The 19004-nt window shown below is 46.5% G+C and overlaps 1 protein-coding gene across 2 annotated transcripts in view; it reads right to left on the bottom strand.

Annotated features, from left to right (window-relative positions):
• Positions 1-19004, bottom strand: part of CRMP1 (collapsin response mediator protein 1) — a 65290-nt gene that overhangs the window by 16011 nt on the left and 30275 nt on the right. For both annotated transcript variants that reach the window (XM_070372682.1, XM_070372683.1), the window contains exons 4-8: positions 18036-18200; positions 11243-11304; positions 9236-9316; positions 3636-3704; positions 1769-1889 (exon numbers count right to left, since the gene is read on the bottom strand). In XM_070372682.1, coding sequence (XP_070228783.1) covers positions 1769-1889; positions 3636-3704; positions 9236-9316; positions 11243-11304; positions 18036-18200 — 498 coding nt within the window. The remainder of the gene's footprint in view (positions 1-1768; positions 1890-3635; positions 3705-9235; positions 9317-11242; positions 11305-18035; positions 18201-19004) is intronic.

Here is a 19004-nt window from a genome sequence, read left to right as displayed (position 1 = left end):
GTGCTTATTGCTGCTTCTAAGCTTCTGTTACCACTCTGAGCCGCAGTTTCCTCATCTTTAACCCAAAGTTGGTCCTCCACAAGCTGCGCTGGCCTAGAGCGCTATCAATACCTCCGCTCGTTAGCTTGCCCTTAAAATACTAAAACCAGGTATTTGGGGTTCAAAACTCCTCTGTTCCCGGACTTCCCTGGTGGCCCAGTGGTTAAGAATCAGCCTTCCAATGCAAGGGATGCAGATTCAATCCCTGGTTGGGGAACTAAGATCCCACCTGCAGAAGGACAGCTGAGCTGCAACTAGCGAGCTCACGCACAACAGAAGATCTTGTATGATGCAGCTGGGACCTCACACAGCCACACAAATAATTAAAAAAAAAAAAAAGCTGCTGTTCCATATGAAAACCACCAGCCACATCGTGGCTTTCAGGCATTTGGAGTTGGGGTTGGTCTGAAATGAGACGTGCTGAAAGGGTGATACACACACTAGATTTTGAAGATTGTACAGAAAAAATAATGCCAAGTATCCTGTTAGTGCTTTTATCTTGACTACATGTGGAGTGAATATTTTGGACACATTAGGTGAAATATCGGGTTGACCAACAAGTTCGTTTCGATTTTTCTGTCAAATCTTATGGAAAAAAACTCTAACTTTTTTGGTCAACCCAGTAACATATATCATCAAAGAATTTTAAGACCAGAGCCACTTGCACTTTCCATGAAGGGTTCCTGTAAGAAGGGGGAGCCCTCTGGGTACAGAGGGTGGTGGATGCTGTCAGGGCTGTGCTGCTCCTGCTGATTTTCACCTGGCCACACCGTGTGACCCAGAGCTTCCGATCAACCTCATACGACTCCCAGAGCGTGGATGGGGTGGACCTTGTCTGAGTGGCGAACCTCCTTGGTGAATGTCCACAAGGATCAAAGAGTCTAGCCACTGTCTCCGTGTGACATGAGCTCCTGTCATTCTCTCTCATCTCTGTCCATCTGTCATTCTCTCTCTGTCCATCTCTCTCGCCCTGATTTTGGGAAGGAAGACTCATCTGGGCGCCCTTCCTCACTCTTGACCTGCTAGTTGTTGGGGGCTGTGGGCCTCAATCATAAGGCCTGGGCAATGCCCTTCAATGCCTCCTTTGAGCCTCTTGGGGAAGGGCCATTGAGCAGGTCAGAGGGTAAGTAGTGTGTCCAAGTCTTAGAGCTGGAGGCGGACTTCCTGCCTCACTCCCCTCATGTCCAGCATGGGGCTGTCCCCCAGACCCTCTGGCCGGTGGAACAACATCTTCCTCCTTCCCAACCTGCAGCTGAGGCTCTCTGTGGGTCCCACAGTGGAGCCTGGGTGCATGCACCCACTGAGAGGCCCTGGATGGGAGAACCAGGATGAAGGGCCCAGAGAGAAGCAGAAAGAAGGCAGGGAGGACCCGGAAGCTGATGCAGCCCCAGCTCCATCACTGCCTTGACGTGAAACCCTGGGGAGAACTTGGAACTCTTCACAGACCTTTAAAATACATGGTCTCACGTGACCCACAGGAGGGATAATCACCTTAGCTACAAATGGAGAAAATGAGGCTCAGAACACCACTTACCTGGGGCCCGTGGCACACCAGGAATCAAACCTAAAACCAACCACCCATCTGGCATCTGCCCACTGTCCAGCTCCCTTTTCAACCTGGCTGGCAGAGGGTCTCTGTCCTGGGCAAGAGCTCCACCAGTGAACCTAAACCTGCTGGACACGCCCCTTCCTCACACCCAGCGGAGATCCCGGGTGCTGGGCTACGTACCTTTCTTCCTGGCCAGGGTGATGATGTCCGCCGCGCTCTTACTCATCACCTTGGTGATGTACACAGGGCAGTTGATCCGGCCCGCGATGGTGATGGCCCGGAACACAGCCTCGGCCTCCAGCTGCGGACACAGCGAACACACAGGTCATGAGGGGAGGGGTGGGGGCACCACCGACTCTGAGCACCCAGGGCTCTTCCTGATCAGCCTTCCTTGATTTTCCTTAATGAAGTGTGGTCAGAGGGAAATCTGTCACATCAAGGGAGGAAGACACTGTCGATTTTTAAAAAGGAAAAAAAAAAGGCAATGTATTCGGCTAGAGGGTTGGAAGGCAGAACTGTGTTATTTGCATGATTGGCAGTGCTCTGGATGCTCTGTCAGAAGATCACCTAAGCAGAACAGGCCATCAAAAGGTCCCCACGCTGCTCACACACTTGGTGGTGGTGGTTCAGTCACTCAGTCATGTTTGATTCTCTGTGCCCCCATGCAGCACACCAGGCTTCCTGGTCCTTCACCATCTCCTGGAGCTTGCTCAAACTCATGTCCATTGAGTCATGATGCCATCCAATCAGCTCTTCCTCTGTCGCCCTCTTCTCCTCTTGCCTTCAAACTTCCCCAGCATCAGGATCTTTTCCAGTGGGTTGGGTCTTTGCATCAGGTGGCCAAAATATTGGAGCTTCAGCATCAGTCCTTCCAATGAATATTCAGGGTTGATTTCCTTTAGGACTGACTGGTTTGATCTCCTTGCTGGCCAAGAGTCTTCTCCAGCACCATGGTTCAAAAGCATCTATTCTTCAGTGTTCAGCCTTCTCTCTGGTCCAACTCACATGCCTGGAGGTGGTTATTTATAAAATTCCTGACATCAGGGAACACAGGGGTTCCCATACATTCCTTCCTTCATTTGTTCAACAACCATTTGAAACCACGTGCTATGAGGTTTGGTCTCTGTACACCCTAGACCAGTACTTCTTGAATAAAAGAACCAGTGATGTTTTTATTGTCTTATTTTTAATTTCCAATCTGTTGGAGGCCCACACATGGCTGTGCTACTCTTGGCTGGCAGGAAGCCCAAGCCACAGCCACGTGCCGGGACAGCAGCCACACCCAGAAGAGTCCCCACGCTGCTCATATGCCTAGAGTTGGTGGCAATGTAACATGCTATAAAGCTTTATAAACACTGTCTCTGGTGTGTTCCTGGTCTCACCAGGGACTGGGAACCCAGCTCATGGGCATGGACCTCATGTCTGGAGCACTGGGCCAATTCAGGAATCCTTGGGATAAGGAGTCTGTGTATTCATGTGTCGTGTCCCATGTTCCAAACAGGCCAGACCAAAGCGGAGATCAGGGAAGACTGCTAGTGATCTGATGAGACATCAGAAAATGCTGGGCGCCCATCCTGTCCGATGTTCAATCTGCTTGCCTTCCTTCTGTCCCTGCTAAACACACACACACACAGAGGTGCGCCCTATCACTCACTCCTGGGGGAATCTGTCAAGTCTTAGAGTATAGCGGACAGGAGGCCTATGCAGAGGCAGTGATTTGGAACTCGCTGTGCCTGGGACATGGGGCTCCACGTTCCTGTTGTCAAATACCCCGAGTCCTCGGTCGGGATTCTGAAGTGTCCTTGGGGCCTTGGTGGGAAGCTCCTGGGCCCTGGGAGAGGCAGAGCCTTTCCTAACTCTTCTGATGGATCTGCAGCCCCCAGAGCTCCCGAGACCCAGGGCAGACCCTGGAGAAGACCACACGTGCCAAGATACTCATATGGGGAATGGGACGGGGGCAGGAGCTCTAGCCAGCTGTTCCAGCTGGAATAGCATTGGGGTAAGCTCTCAGCTATGTCAGAGTCACACCCAGCGGAGGCTCCATTACCTCTTCAGGTCTGCTCAGAGCATGGCCCTCAGGACCCGTGATGCCCATCTCTAAGATCCGCTTCTGTTCCTACAAGACAAGAACGAACGAGTCAGTGATGGCAGAATGCCAGAGCCAGGAAAGGCCAGTCCTCCAACCCATTAGACGGATGGGACAGCTGAGCCCAGGAGGACTGGACCGTGTGGAGTCTAATGGCTGGAGACATCCACAGCTTCTTTGCCCCCTTCACTCCCAGTGCCCACCTTCCCCCTTTGCGATGTCCCCATCCACAGGGGCTCTATTCAACCCCACAGGACCAGTGAGAGGAAGCAAGGTTGTAAGAAATGAGCCTCAAAGACCACCCTCCACTCTTCCAACTTCTAAGTCTCTGCTGCCCAATAAGAGAAGGAAGCAGGTGGTGTGTGGGCGTGACATGGATGCGGAAACCACAGAATCCTCAACTGGGCATCCACTTCCAGAACTGAGCGTGCGTGTGACTTTGGGCACACTGGTCACACTCTCGTGAGACTCAGTCTTCTCTTCTTTCCTTTTGTTAAAAATTGAAGTAGAGATGATCTACAAGGTTGTGTTAGCTTTAGGCGAGGAGTAAAGGGATTTATTGGAAAAATTAATCCTGAAGCTGAAACTCCAATACTTTAGCCACCTGATGGGTATAAATGACTCCTTAGAAAAGACCCTGATGCTAGGAAAGATTGAAGGCAGGAGGAGAAGGGGATGACAGAGGATGAGATGACTGGATGGCATTACCGACTTGATGGACCTAAGTTTGAGCAAGCTCCGGGTTGGCGATGGACAGGGAGGCCTGGCATGCTGCAGTCCATGCGGTCGCAAACAGTCAGACACAACAGTGTGACTGACTGAACTGAAAGTAATTTTCAGTTCAGTTCAGTTGCTCAGTCATGTCCGACTCTTAGTGACCCCATGAACCGCAGCATGCCAGGCCTCCCTGTCCATCACCAACTCCCGGAGTCTGCCCAAACCCATGTCCATTGAGTCAGTGATGCCATCCAACCATGTCATCCTCTGTCGTCCCGTTCTCCTCCTGCTCCCAATCTTTCCCAGCATCAGGGTCTTTTCAAATGAGTCAGCTCTTTGCATCAGGTGGCCAAAGTATTGGAGTTTCAGCTTCAGCATCAGTCCTTGCAATGAACATCCAGGACTGATCTCCTTTAGGATGGACTGGTTGGACTGGTTGGATCTCCTTACAATCCAAGGGACTCTCAAGAGTCTTCTCCAACACCACAGTTCAAAAGCATCAATTCTTCTGCACTCAGTGTTCTTTATAGTCCAACTCTCACATCTATACATGACCACTGGAAAACCCAAGCCAAAAGTGATTTAGTTATACACAAAAGGAAAAAACTGAATGAACTTTTGGGTCAACCCAATATATTCCTTTTCAGATTCTTTCTCCTTATAGGTTACTATAAAACACTGAGTAGAGTTTCCTGTACTATACAGTAAGTAGGTCCTTGTAGGTTATCTGTTCTCTATATAATAGAATGTATATGTTAACCACAAACTCCTAATTTACCCCTCCCCCTCAACCTTCCCCTTTGGTAACCATACATTTCTTTTCTAATGTCTCTGCATCTGTTTCTGTTTTGTAAATAAATTTATTTGCATCATTTTTAAATTTTAGATTCCACATATAAGCCATTATCATATGATATTTGTCTTTCGCTTACTTCATTATTTCATTTAGTATAATCTCTAGGTCCACCCATGCTTGCTGCAAATAGCATTATTTCATTCATCTTCTCTAGTTCACACTGGAAATAACAGCGCCTGCACCTGGAGTTGCTATCATGCATCACCAAGGTGGCAGATGAGAAATGTCTGGGTGATGTATATACAATCTGCAGTGTATATATATGTGTGCATGCATATAGTGTCTAGTGAGAGCTCTTGAGTCATCACCCAGTTCTCATTCCCTTACTATAGCTTCATCTTTCTGGCACCTATCTTCTAACAAGAAAGCTCTACCTCAAGCTTATAAATGAAATGGTTCCCTGAGCTAATGGCCTAGATGCAAATCCATTGGCTCCAAAGCTTCAAGATGCCCCCTCCTTAGGAATACTTCAGTATCTCAACAGTGATCTCTTCACATCGCCCAGATGTCAGCTGTGCTGCTGCTATTTTTAACTTCTCCAGTTTCTGTATCATCATTCTGGAACACGTTCCTATGAGAAGCCCCAGACCCTATCAACAATAAAAAAAAAATCATAATTTTCAACTCTGCATTTATGGTTATTAAGCTTGAGTTTATTATAAGAACATAAATGGAAATGTTTTCAAGATCCAACAGCTGGGGTGGATTTAAGTACAGAACGGGATAATGTCAGCTATTGAAGATGATGTTTACAAGGCATTTTTTAAACTGTTTACAAAAAGATTTACGATACGGAGACATCCCTGTGAAAGACTGTTTAAACATCAGTTACTATTTCTGTTGGAAGGAAGGAAAGAGGAGAAAAAGGGAGAGAAGACAAAAGATGAAATAAGGGGGCGTGGTGGGAACGGATCACAAAAGGCTAGAGAAGGGTTTCCAGTTAACTATCATGGCTGAATACTCCCATTATTGTCACTCCATCATGAAACTCCACTAGAGTGGTAGAAATGGTACCCAAGAACCGAAAGAATGCAGAGATGTCAAAAATGTTTTGGAACTGGGGAAGCAGGTGTACAAAAGGTAACATATTCACTGGAGCTGAGAAAACTCAATCTTAAATCAGTAGCAAGAGATTTCCCTGGTGGTCTAGTGGTTAAGACTCTGTACTTCCAATGCACAAGGACCAGGTTTGATCCCTGGTTGGGCTTTCTGCATAGCTGTTGGTAAAGCATCTACCTGCAATGCGGGAGACCTGGGTTCAATTCCTGGGTCGGGAAGCTCCCCTGGAGAAGGAAATGGCAACCCACTCCAGTATTTTTGCCTGGAGAATCCCATGGACAGAGGAGCCTGGCAGGCTACAATTCATGGGATCTCAAGACTTAGCACTATCTTTCTTTTCTTTCTGGAGAACTTCGATTCTAGATGTTGTGTGGTGAGGCCAACACACACACACACACACGCACACACAGAATGGCAGCAAAGAAAGCGAAAAAGCCCCATTTAGGAACTGGGGCTCCAGAGGCTTCCCTGGTGGCTCAGAGGTAAAAAAAAAAAAAAAAATCTGCCTGGCAATGCAGAGACACGGGTTTGATGCGGGTTTTGGAAGATCCCACAGGCCATGGAGCAACTAAGACTGTGTAGCACAACTCCTGAGCCTGTGCTCAGAGCCCAGGAGCCACAATTACTGAGCCCATGTGCTGCAACTACTGAAGCCTGTGCTCCACAACGAGCTAAACCACCGCAATGAGAAGCCTGCAAGTCACAGCTAGAAAGTAGCCCCCACTCGCCGCAACTAGAGGAAGTCCGTGCGCAGCAACAAGGATCCAGCACAGCCAAAAATAAATACATAATTTTTTCAAGTATTGAGGTTCCAAACTCAACATCTCGCACACGTTTGATGAGACAACAGGTTGCAGCACCCTGGAAAAGTGGGTAACAGTAACTACAAAAGCTAAATATATGTACCCAACCACCCAGGAGTGCTACTCCCAGGTATTTACCAACAGAAATGCGAACAAATGTTTAACAACAGACTAAACAAGAATGTTCAAGAAAACTTTACATACAAGAGTCCCAAATTTAAAACGATCCAAATATCTATCAGGGGCTTCCCTGGTGGCTCAGACAGTAAAGAATCTGCCTGCAATTCGGGAGACCCAGGTTCCATCCGTGGGTTGGGAAGATCCCCTGGAGAAGGGAAAAGCAAACCAACTCCAGTATTCTGGCCTGGAGCATTCCATGGACATAGAAGTCCAGCGGGATATAGTCCATGGAGTCCCAAAGAGTCAGACACACTGAACAAACATAAATAGAAAAATAAATAAATAAATAAACTATCAACTGGAGAACAAATTGTGATCTATTTCTGCTGTGTAATTCTACACCATGATGAAAAAGAAAACACTGTGCTTCAGGAAGCCATAGGGATAAATCTCACAGACCTAGGATTGAGTGAGGTCAAATGAGGTCTCTTTCTCCCTCACTTGGAAGGAAGCCGCCACCATGATGTAGCTGCCCATGTGTCAGGGAGCCAAGGGGGCCTCTGTCTAACACCCAGCAAAGAATAGAGGCCATCGGTCTGATAGCTTGTGAGGAACTAAATCTTAGCAACAACCCTCTGAGCAATGCTGGAAAGGAATTCTGTCCCACACCAGCCATGAGACAACTGCAGCCAGACCCAACAGCTTCACGGCAGCCTGTGAAAGATCCCAAGGTCAAAGACCCAGGAAGGCCACACCTGGACTCTCGACCCACAGGACCGTGACACAGAAGAAGTTTATTGTTTGAGAATGCTAAATCTGGGATGGCGGGGGATTGTTATGCAGCCACGAGAACTGAAACAAGTTTTGGTGTACAGAAGTAGAGTTTTACCATGAAAGTGAAAGTCGCTCAGTTGTGTCTGACTCATAGTGAACCCACAGGAGATGTGGGTTCGATCACTGGGTCAGAAAGATCCCCTGGAGGAAGAAATGGCAATCCACTCCAGTATTCTTGCCTGAAAAATCCCATGGACAGAGGAGCCTGGCAGGCTACAGTCCAATGGTTCGCTAAGAGTCGTGAGTGCCTAAGCACACACACATACACTACTTAGCGTGGCATTAATTACTTTCACTGGGTGCATCCAAATCTTCTATCTTGATTTGTGGCATCATGATTAACCCAGCCCTTCCCCCGCAGGAGACGACGTGACCCTTCTTGATTTCCTCCTCTTTCTCCCCATCCAATCTATCATGAGTCTTGCAGAGAGTGCTCCTCCTCCACCGTACTCTTGCCCCTTCCACCCGCCTGTGTATCCTGTCTTCATTTCCTATGAGCAAATCCTAACCGGTCAACCTGACTTTATTCCATCCCCATCAAATTCTCCACCCTATGGCCAGAATGATCCAAATGAGTTCAAGTCTCGCTCTATCCAAAAATTTGCACGACCCCATCTGCTACATGTCCAACACTGAGCTTTGCATTCACAATATCACTGACCCTCAGATAAAGAACAGGAGCTTTCCTGGGGTAGAGCTCCCTTCCCCATGTCAGAGGGCCAGGAGACAGAGGAGGCTGGGCTAGAACTCTGCTCCTAGCCTGCGCTCTGTCCGCTATCCCCGCTCCCAAAGCTCCCAAATCATTGGAGGACGGGCAACTCCAGTTTCCACGTCTGTTGCCTCTGGGGTCCCCTAGGTGTGCCAAATGCATTTTCTTTCGGATCTTCATTTATTGCACATGCAAACTCTCCATGGTTCACAGGGTAGTCATGTTACCCCTATTATACAGGTGAGAAAACTGCAATCCAAGAGGTACTATGGCCTGCCAAAGGCCACAATGCAGACAGTGTATGAGTGACTCACACCCAGGTCTGACATGCCATCCAGTTCTTGGCTTGACCCTTCACTGCCTAGTGACCTGGCTGATTAGTGCTTCCATCCCCTTTTCTCATAGCCTTTACAACAAGGACAAGGAGACTGAGGTAGAAAGGCTGGGAATTCAGACCACTCACCTGAGCTATCAAATCGCCATTTTCTGCGTGGACCAGGATCACAGCTCCCAGCCCCTTAAGGAAGGTGAAGGCTTCATAGAGCTAAGGAGAGATAAACGGGGGTTGGGGTCAGATAAAAATATCACAGCATGAGCATTTGCAAAGACTGGCCTTATTGCTCACACATACAGTCATCCACCTGCCGGGATGCTCCATCGACATCAATGGAACACGCTGTCCAACAAGTGAGCACGGGAAAAGATCTTCCCTTAGCCCTACACCCTCCAGATCCAAAAGCAGGAAGTTAAGGTGGGTGGGGGGGTGGCAGTGGTGGGCATAACTGATAAAAGTCCCACCAAGGCATGATTATGCCCACAAGTACACCCACGTGGGCCTTTCACTTTCTTTGTGGCTTTGCTTCTTTAAAGTATGTAGTTGTTGATGGGCACAAGTGCAGCTGAGAAGTTTACTGAAATTGTATAATTAAACCCACTGAGCCTGTATTGCAACCACCAACAACCACAGGAAACGTGTACATCTCTACAAAAATTCCAACCCATGTCATCTTACAAATCACAGTGAAATAGGGGGGACCAAGTCCTTTAATAACTCTAATGCCCAGATCACATATATCCTTCCAAGCATCACCTGATTTAGCCAATCCAGGTCCTGCCCACACTGCCCACCACCCTCTTCCAACCCACAAAGGATTTGTAGTCAGACAGTTGTATCTGGTGAGGACAAAGCCACATGTTCCCTCCCTTTGCCAATCTCAACTTTGTCCTCTTTGCATATAAGACCTCCCTCACCCAGGATGTGTGCTTTTAGGGGTAGACAACAGGTGGTGGAGGCATATGGAGTTATCGAGCACTTTTGAGGACCCGTACCCTGAATCTGCTCAGCTCCATTTCTAACCAGGGCTTCAGTGAAACAGACATTCGAATAAAACAGATGAAAATGTCAACTATGCTAGAGAAACACACACTACTTTTTCCATGAAACTGAATGAACTTTTAGCCTTTAGGATGCCTTTGATGGTTGCATCAAAGGTTTCCAGGACATCCGGGGCTAAGTTATATCCTGTAACTCCAAGTGTCTATTTTGAAAGGGAACACATGGACGCTTCCTCCATTGCACATGAAACCCCATGGTGATCATGACAATCTGCTTATTAATACCCGAATGGCGCTTGCTGTGTGCCAGGCGCTGCCCTAGAGCTTTACTTGTACGGAATCATTTAATCCTCGACAACCTCTCTTAGTGGTAAGTGCCATTAAGAGCCTAAAGCACAGAGAGGTTAGGAAATCTAGCCCAGGCTACACAGCAAAGTTGGGGCTTCCTGTCAAGCAGCCTGGCTCCAGCATTCATTTCCTTTGCCACCACACTGCCCCACCTTTTTAACAAGCAGAAGGCAGAGCGATAATAACAAAATCAAACCAGGGGTCCTAGTAGTGAAAGAAGGCCCAGGGCCCAATAAATTGTAATCCGCTACATCTGTACTCCTCAGAACACTATCTTCCTTGACTCAACTCATCCACATAACAATTGTTTGAGGTTGACAGGGCCAGCGGTGATCATGCTGTATAGATGAGAAAACTGAGAAAGGACATGACTCGCACGTGGCTGGAGGAACAGCCAGGGCTCTGCTTCAAGTCAGAGACCTAAGGAAATGGTCCCCAAACTCGCTTGAGCCCCAGAATCAGCTGCAGAGCTTTCGGGACATACAGATTCCTGAAGTCTAGCCCTGAGCATCTCTGATGGAATCTAAGAGTCTGTGTTTTTAGTGAGGTCTTTACATGAGGCCGAGGACAAGCTGAGTTTGGGAATCACCATGCAGGGGGTCCCCACTCTATGCCACTCTAGCCGGAAAGGAATACAGGGTGATGACTGACAGTTCAGTGTCAGAACCAGGACTTGAACCCAGGGCCCTCCCCGGCCTGCTCTGACATCTCCCCTGCCCTGCGCTGCCTTCCTGACAAGGCAGGTCTATTCCTGCCCCGGGGAGGTGGAGGGTGTATGAGGACCTACCTGGCTATCAGACATTTGGTAGAGATCCTTGTAAGCCATGTAGACCTGGAAGGAATTGACTCCTGTTTCAAGATAAAAAGAGAGCAAAAAATGCATTTAAGAAAAAAAAGAACACGTCTTGCCGGTAAATCAATAAGCACAGCACAGAGTGGTAACAACCAAGATGGAAGGGTGCCATCAGAATTCACAGCAGGGGCATCTAAGCTAGCCTGGGGGTGGGGATAAGGGTCAAAGGGGGCCTCCAGGGAAGGCCACGTGTCAGCTGAGTCTGAAAGAGCAGGAAGAGGAAGGGGAAGAGGAAGAAGGGGACGGGGAGGATGAGGGGGAGGGGAGGGGGAAAGGGAGGGAAGAGGGAAAGGGAGGGGAGCTACCTGGGCTGAGAGGGAGGGGCGTGCACGGCACAGACAGAAGGAAGAATAAAAGGACATTAGATGTGCAGGTGCTACAAAGTGTCCTGTGTCAGAAGCAAAAAGATCATGTGCTTTTAAGAAAATTCCCTTAGGCTTTTTCATTCTGGTAAAATACACAAAACAAAATTCAGCATCGTAATCATTTTAAAGTGTACATTTCAGTGGCGTTTAGCGCATTCACGATGTTGTACAGCCATCACTATTGTCTAGTAAAACACGTGCTTTTAAAGCAAGGGAATGACACGATCGGACTTTTTTGTCCCAGAAGGACTCTTCTGGAAGGATGGGTGTGCAGAACAGCAGAGAGACATGGAAGCGAGTTGGAAGATGCTGAAGGCCAAAGGGACAGGTGAGGTGAGGCTCTGAACCAGGGTAGGAGCTGTGGGGATGGAGAGGGAGTGAGAATGTGAAAAGCTGAAATGACAGGATTTACTGTGCAGTCAGAGGTGGGGGAGCAGGGCATGTGGGGAGAGGACTGCTCCTAGTGCCATCAAGGGGCCCGAGAACAAGGGACCATTATTTCACCTTCCACACCCACAGCATGTGCTGAAAAGAGCCAACTCACTGGAAAAGACCCTGATGCTGGGAAAGACTGAGGGCAGGAGAAGTGGGTGAGAGAGGATGAGATGGCTGGATGACTTCACTGACTCAATGGACATGAGTTTGAGCAAGCCCCGGGAGATAGTGAAGGACAGGGAAGCCTGGTGTGCTGGAGTTCGTGGGATGGCAGAGGGTTGGACACAACTTAGCAACCAAACAACAATGAACAGGTAAAACCACAGTGAAAGGTAAATTCATAGCCTTAGATGCTTTGTTATTTTTGGAAAGAGAGGAGAAACATATCGATTGAGTAAACTTCTACAATCAGTTCAGTTCAGTCACTCAGTCTGGAAATTCACCAGAAATTAGAAGTAAACAATACAAATATAAAAGCAGAAATAATGAATTTGCAGAATTGATAAATATGCCTTAGAACTGGTTCTGGTGAGTGGGTGGATGGGGGTAAAGCTGTCTCAGATTCGCTTTTGTCCAAATCATGATAGAGTTGACTCATTTTAAATGGAAAATTTCTATAAGTTAAGTCTTAAAAATTCAAAATAAAAAGCAAACAACCAACATGGTGAACATATCTGCAACAAACTAAACAAAAGTTTCTTTTTTCAAAACCTCTTATTTGAAGAATATCGCCAGGAGTTGCTTCTGGGCAGAGGAGGGAGTTGTGACTACAGTAGGGGCCCATGAGAAGTTCATCACGGAGGTCTTTGTTTGGGGCAAAGTTCTATTTCTCACCTGGAAAGGGGAATCTTGTAATTCATAAAGTCACATTTTTTCTTCTGTGGTTTTCTGCATGCTTCATTTTACAGTTTAAAAAGATTAAAATAAAAGCAATAAAGCAAAAAAAGGCACTCAGAATTTTTAGACAACTTTTTTTAGTTGGCTAACAAATAAAGATAAACACTATTTTGTCTTATGTGTAATCAAAGTAATTCAGATGGAAACCTCAGTACTGTACACTTTAGAATATGCTGCTCAACGCTAGTGAATAAGCATCAAAATGATGCTCTTTCCTAACAAGTGACAGGAAGATTGGCACAACCAATTTGCACCTGCTTGGAAAACCAATCCGTATCAAGAGTTGTGCTTCAGTATCTTTGGCCCGGTAATTCTACTACTAGCGGTAAAACTTTGGGAAATACAGTCAGCCCTGTTACTCAACAACCTCCCAAATTCATAATCTCCATCATCACAGTCCTCCTCCAAGGAGGCTGCAAGGAGCACCAAGGCTAAAGGATGACACTGAACACCTACTGAGCCATCAATCCATCCATAACACCCTCCAGTTCTCAGAACTGTCTTACATTTTTTAGCAAATACCCTCCCCATATCCAACCAGTAACCTTGGAAGCAGCCATGTTCACGCCACATGGCCACAGATCACAGATGGCCGGTCCAGGGCTGGGCAACTAACAGATGCTGAGCTGAGCCAGGAGGAGGGACTGAGTCCAAGTGACAGCAAAGGACATCTGACTGGTCTTTGGAACAGATGTCCACCCAGACAAAGTGTGGGCTGTTGTATTCCACTGCAGGGACTACGGAAATAGAGAATGCAGGTCAAGGGTAGGAGGAGGGCAGGGCTGGCTCAGAGAGAAAGGCAGGGATGAGCACAGGAAGACTTCCTGGCATGGCACAGATGTATTCATGGATCCCTGAATACACGTCTCTATCACTAAAGGAAAGCTGCTTTGTTTAGCTTAAGCCAAGCTCTGGAGTGAGTCTCTTGCTTGTAATCAAACATAGGGAAGCTGACATTTATATCAGTAAAGAAAAACTGGATTCATAAACAATAAATAGGTTTATTGGCTGCAAGACAGATTTTTACATGACAATGTGCATTAAGAATATTCAAGAAGAGAATAAATGGGGAGCCATCTCTGAAACTTATGAGAGCCCAGAAGCCCCTTCTCAGGGAATATTCATTGTCTGACTCATCAAATATTCACTGAGTATGGACTATGGGCCGGTACCATTCTAGAAGCTAGAGATACAGCTATGAAGGAGGCAGGAAGGATTCCTATCTATATTCTAGTGGAAATAAGCTGTGAACAAACAAATAAATGAGATAATTTCATGTAAAAGCAGGAGGCAGGAAGAAGTTAAACAGGCTGGTAAATAGTTTAAAGATTCACAAAACTTTTACAACAACCTTTCTCAAGAGGTAGAATCTATTTTCTCATTTCTTGAATGTGGGCTGTCTTGAGACTGACTCTGAACCGCAGAATGAAGCAGAAGTGTGAGTGGACACATTCCAAGCCTGGGCTCAGAGGGCTTGCAGCTCCATCAGCCTCACGGAGACAGCACGGGAAGAAGCCTGTGAGAGCTGCCGGGGAAGGGAGGGTGCAGAGAGCCATCCCAGGCAGCCCCCACCTCCCAGCTGCGGCCTACAGCATAAGTAAGCCACATGTGGGCAGCAGAACCACCCAGCTGAGCCCAGGCCAAAGTGCCTTTCCACAGAGTTGTGCGCAAATAATAAATGTTGCTTTTTATTTGTTGTAGTAAAATACACCTCACCTAAAATTTACCATCTGCACCATTTTAAGTGGTTTATGTACATGCACACTTCTGTGCTTCCATTTCGAAACCTTTCATTTTGGCAAAACTGGAACTCTATCCCCATTAAACACTTCTGCTTCATTGACTATGCTAAAGCCTTTGACTGTGTGGATCACAACAAACTGTGAAAAATTCTTAAAGAGATGGGAATATCAGACCACCTTACTTGCCTTTGGAGAAATCTGTATGCAGGTCAAGAAGCAACAGTTAGAACCAAACATGGAACAACAGACTTGTTCCAAATTGGGAAAGGAGTATGCCAAGGCTGTACAGTGTCACCCTGCTCATCTAACTTATATGCAGAGTACATCATGTGAAATGCCAGGCTGGATGAAGCACAAGTTGGAATCAAGGTTGCTGGGAGAAGTATCAATAACCTCAGACATGCAGATGACACCACCCTTATGACAGAAATCAAAGAGGAATTAAAGAGCCTCTTGATGAAGGTGAAAGAAGAGAGTGAAAAAGCTGGCTTAAAACTCAACATTCAAAAAACTAAGATCATGGCATGCAGTCCCATCACTTCATGGCAAATAGATAGGGAGACAATGGAAACAGTGACAGGCTTTACTTTCTTGGGCTTCAAGATCAATACGGATGGTGACTGCAGCCATGAGATTAAAAGACTCCCTGCAAGAAAAGCCGTGACAAACCTCGACAGCATATTAAAAAGCAGAGACACTGCTTTGCCGACAAAGGTCCATCCAGTCAAAGCTCTGGCTCTTCCAGTAGTCATGTGTGGATGTGAGAGCTGGAACATAAAAAAGGCTGAGCAGCAAAGAACTGATTTGTTTTGAACTGTGGTGTTAGAGAAGACTCTTGAGAGTCCCCTGGACAGCAAGGAGATCAACCAGTCCATCCTAAAAGAAATCAACCCTGAATATTCTTTGGAAGGACTGATGCTGAAGCTGAAGCTCCAATACTTTGGTCACCTGATGTGAAGAGTCGACTCATTGGAAAAGCCCCTGATGCTGGAAAAGATAGAAAGCAGGAGAAGGGGATGATAGAGGGTGAGATGGTTGGATGGCATAACTGACTCAATGGACATGAGTTTGAGCAAACGCCAGGAGATGGTGAAGGACAGGGAAGCCTGGTATGCTGCAGTCCATAGTGGAGCAAAGAGCCAGACATGACTGAGTGACTGAACAACAACAAATCAGACACTAACTCCATGTTCCCCTTCCCCCCAGGCCCTGGCAACCACCTGTGTGTACTCTCTATGAGCTGGATGACAACAGGCCCCTCACACGAGCACAGTCATACAGCATCGGCCTTCTTGTGACTGGCTTATCATGTCCTCAAGGCTCACCCATGTCATAGCAGGTGTCAGAATTCCCTTTCTTTTCAAAGCTGAATGACACTCCATTTTACGGATAGAAAACATTCTGTTTATCTGATGGACATTTAAGTGGCTTCCTTTTTTGAATGGAGAATTAACACCAAGCTCAGACCAGGGGTCTCACCCTGGTACCAGAGCTCTGGTGCTGAGATCACCAGGTGAGCCTCAGAGAGGTCAGCTTGGTGACATGCACAGTATCCCATAGCCAAGAAGTATGAGGGCAGGATTCAGATCCAGGCAGCCCAACTTCTGGGATCTTTTTACATCCTGGACTGTGATTCTGTATAAAAAAAGAGTGACTCACAGCAACTTCAATGAAGGGATAAAACTATCTGGATATAGAAGTTCAGACTTATAAGACCCAAACTGGTAAACAGGCAAGGAACACCATCAGATATTCACATAAAGGAAAAGCGTGCACAAAATGTTTAACGTAATTAGCAGTTGAAGCATTGTAATGTTCAACAGCAGACTGACTTTTATTCATCAAATTAGCAAGGATATCATAGAAGCAATAAGACCCGATGGTGCAAACATGCAGGGAGTGATGGACATAGCGCAGTGGGCACACAAGTGGGTGCATTTTTGTGGAAAGCAATTTGGAAATAAGTGTCAGACTTTTGAAAAAACTTAAAACTTTGACCCTGTAATGCCATTTCTGAAAATCTAAGGAAATAATTAGAGATGCAAACAAATGTTTATACACAAAGATGTTCACCAAACACAATTTACAGTAAAGCAAACGGAAAACCTAAGTGCCCAATAAAAAGGAAATAGCTGAGCAAATGAGCCATTACATTGTATGTTACAAGCCATAAAAAGTTATTAATGAAGAGTAATGATTATTCATAAAATGTTAAGTGAAAAAAGAAGAATTCCAAGTAACTGCTACTGTATAACTATATAGGAGAAAACTGTCTAAATAGGGAATGGAAAGCAATAATCTTTAACATTGATAGTAAGTGGTGATTTGGGGGTAGGACCAGAGGGGGAACTTTTTTTTTCCTTCTCTTGATTTTCTTTATTCATATTGTGGTGATGATACTTTTCTAAGAAAACACAGCACATATATTTTAAAAATTGAAAGTACCCCCCTTTCTCTCCTTGAAGCATCTCATTTATTTGAGGCTGTCTCTTCAGAGAGCCTCAAAATTGCCCCCTTTCTGGGAGGACCACTCATATCTTCTTCACTCTGTTCTCTTCTCTGCTTCTGTGGGTCTTCAGTTCAGTTTATCTTCATTTGGTGTAACACACACTGTAAGGTACCCACACTGTGAAGGGACAGCCTGTGTGAGCCCACACAGAGGAGGGCCAGGATGGACATAGAGATGCACAGACATGATCCCCTCTGATGATAAGCTCAGAGTTTAACAGAAGAGCCAGACAGACAACAAGGGTCTTCAATCCAAAAAACAAAGCAAAAGCAATGGAAAAGGTGTGCCAAATAGGCCCCAGTAACCTGCTATGGATATTGAAGGGATAAAGCAATTCTGATCAGGGAAATCAGAGGAGGTGATAGTTGAGCTGGGTACCAGAGAGAAGAATGGGCATCCCTGGATGCAGGTATAGGGATACCATGAACAAAGACCCAGCAGTGTAGCAGGTTTCAAGGGGTGCCATTCAGGATAATAAACACCCAGATGAGTGTAGTGGGGAGAGAGAAAAGTGAGGCTAGGTCAGTGGGGGCCTTGTATGCAAGGCTCAGGAAATCAGGCTTTTTTCTATGAACAGAGGGATTCTCCAAAGGATCTGAAGGAGAAGAAGACAGACTCTTTAACGAGGGTCCAATATTTCCACTGTTCATGTGGCAGGGCAGAGCTCACAGTTGGGCTCAGAACAGATGCAGTTAAAGAGATTCTTAACTCCACAAACCAGATCCATCGAAGATACAATGATTCCAGAACTGTGCCCCGCTTCTGGGGCTGTAACTGACCTTTGTCCTGCACCAGGACCTCGAGCTCCTCCCGAACGCCATCGTACCAGCTGGTGATGTCCACATGGAGGGAGTAGTCGCAGCAGGATTTGGTGTCTGCTGCTTCATGCCATTTCTCAAAGGAGGTCAGCAGGCTGGACCCAGGTTCAGGAACAACATGGTCAACTGGGACAGAAAAATATGTGTCACATCCCAAGATGCTCAGGACCCAAGTTGTTCCAATGGTAGCCTCTTCCCTGCCACCATCATCACCATCACCTCCAAACAGCATAACTACTGTGACCATCCCTTATCCCCCCATCACCATGATCATCACCACCACTTACACCATCCAGACCAACATGCTCAGCATCACCATCCCCTTCATCACTCTCACCATCGTCAACATCAATATTGTTATTGTCATCACCATCATTATCAAAATCATCAGCAGTGAAACGGTCACCACCATCTCAGTCTTCATTGCCACCACCACTGTTACTGTAGTCTCATCTTCCTCCTCCTCATCACCATCGTTATCATGACTGCTTATTGAATGCTTACGATGTGTCACATACTGCCACAAAGGCTTTACCTAAATTATCTAATAAAATCCTCACAACTACCCTATGAAGTGAGTATAAATACCCCCACTTGGCAGATGAGGAAACTGAGGCTTAAAGAAGGTGAAAAACGTCCAAAGTCACACAACTAGTAAGGAGTACAGAGAAGATTCCCAGAGTCCGGTCAGCGATAAAGACTGGACCGTCTCCTGTGACTCCATGTTACCTTCTTGGGCATAGAATGCAAAGGTGAAAAGGACTTAAAAGAATATGAACCTCACCATCCCTTTTTCAAATAAAGTCTTAGATGTAAAGCATATCAATGGGAAGACATGTCTTTCAAACCACACTGGGCTTTGCACATCCCTCTGTTCCCGCCCTGTTTCTAACATCCACCCTTCACAGCCATAAAGAGCAGTATCTGCTA

Source organism: Bos mutus, chromosome 6, assembly GCF_027580195.1.
Source record: "Bos mutus isolate GX-2022 chromosome 6, NWIPB_WYAK_1.1, whole genome shotgun sequence".
Lineage (NCBI taxonomy): Eukaryota > Metazoa > Chordata > Mammalia > Artiodactyla > Bovidae > Bos > Bos mutus.
The sequence above is the reverse complement of the archived record's forward strand: the minus strand, read 5'-3'. Positions and strand labels throughout refer to the sequence as shown.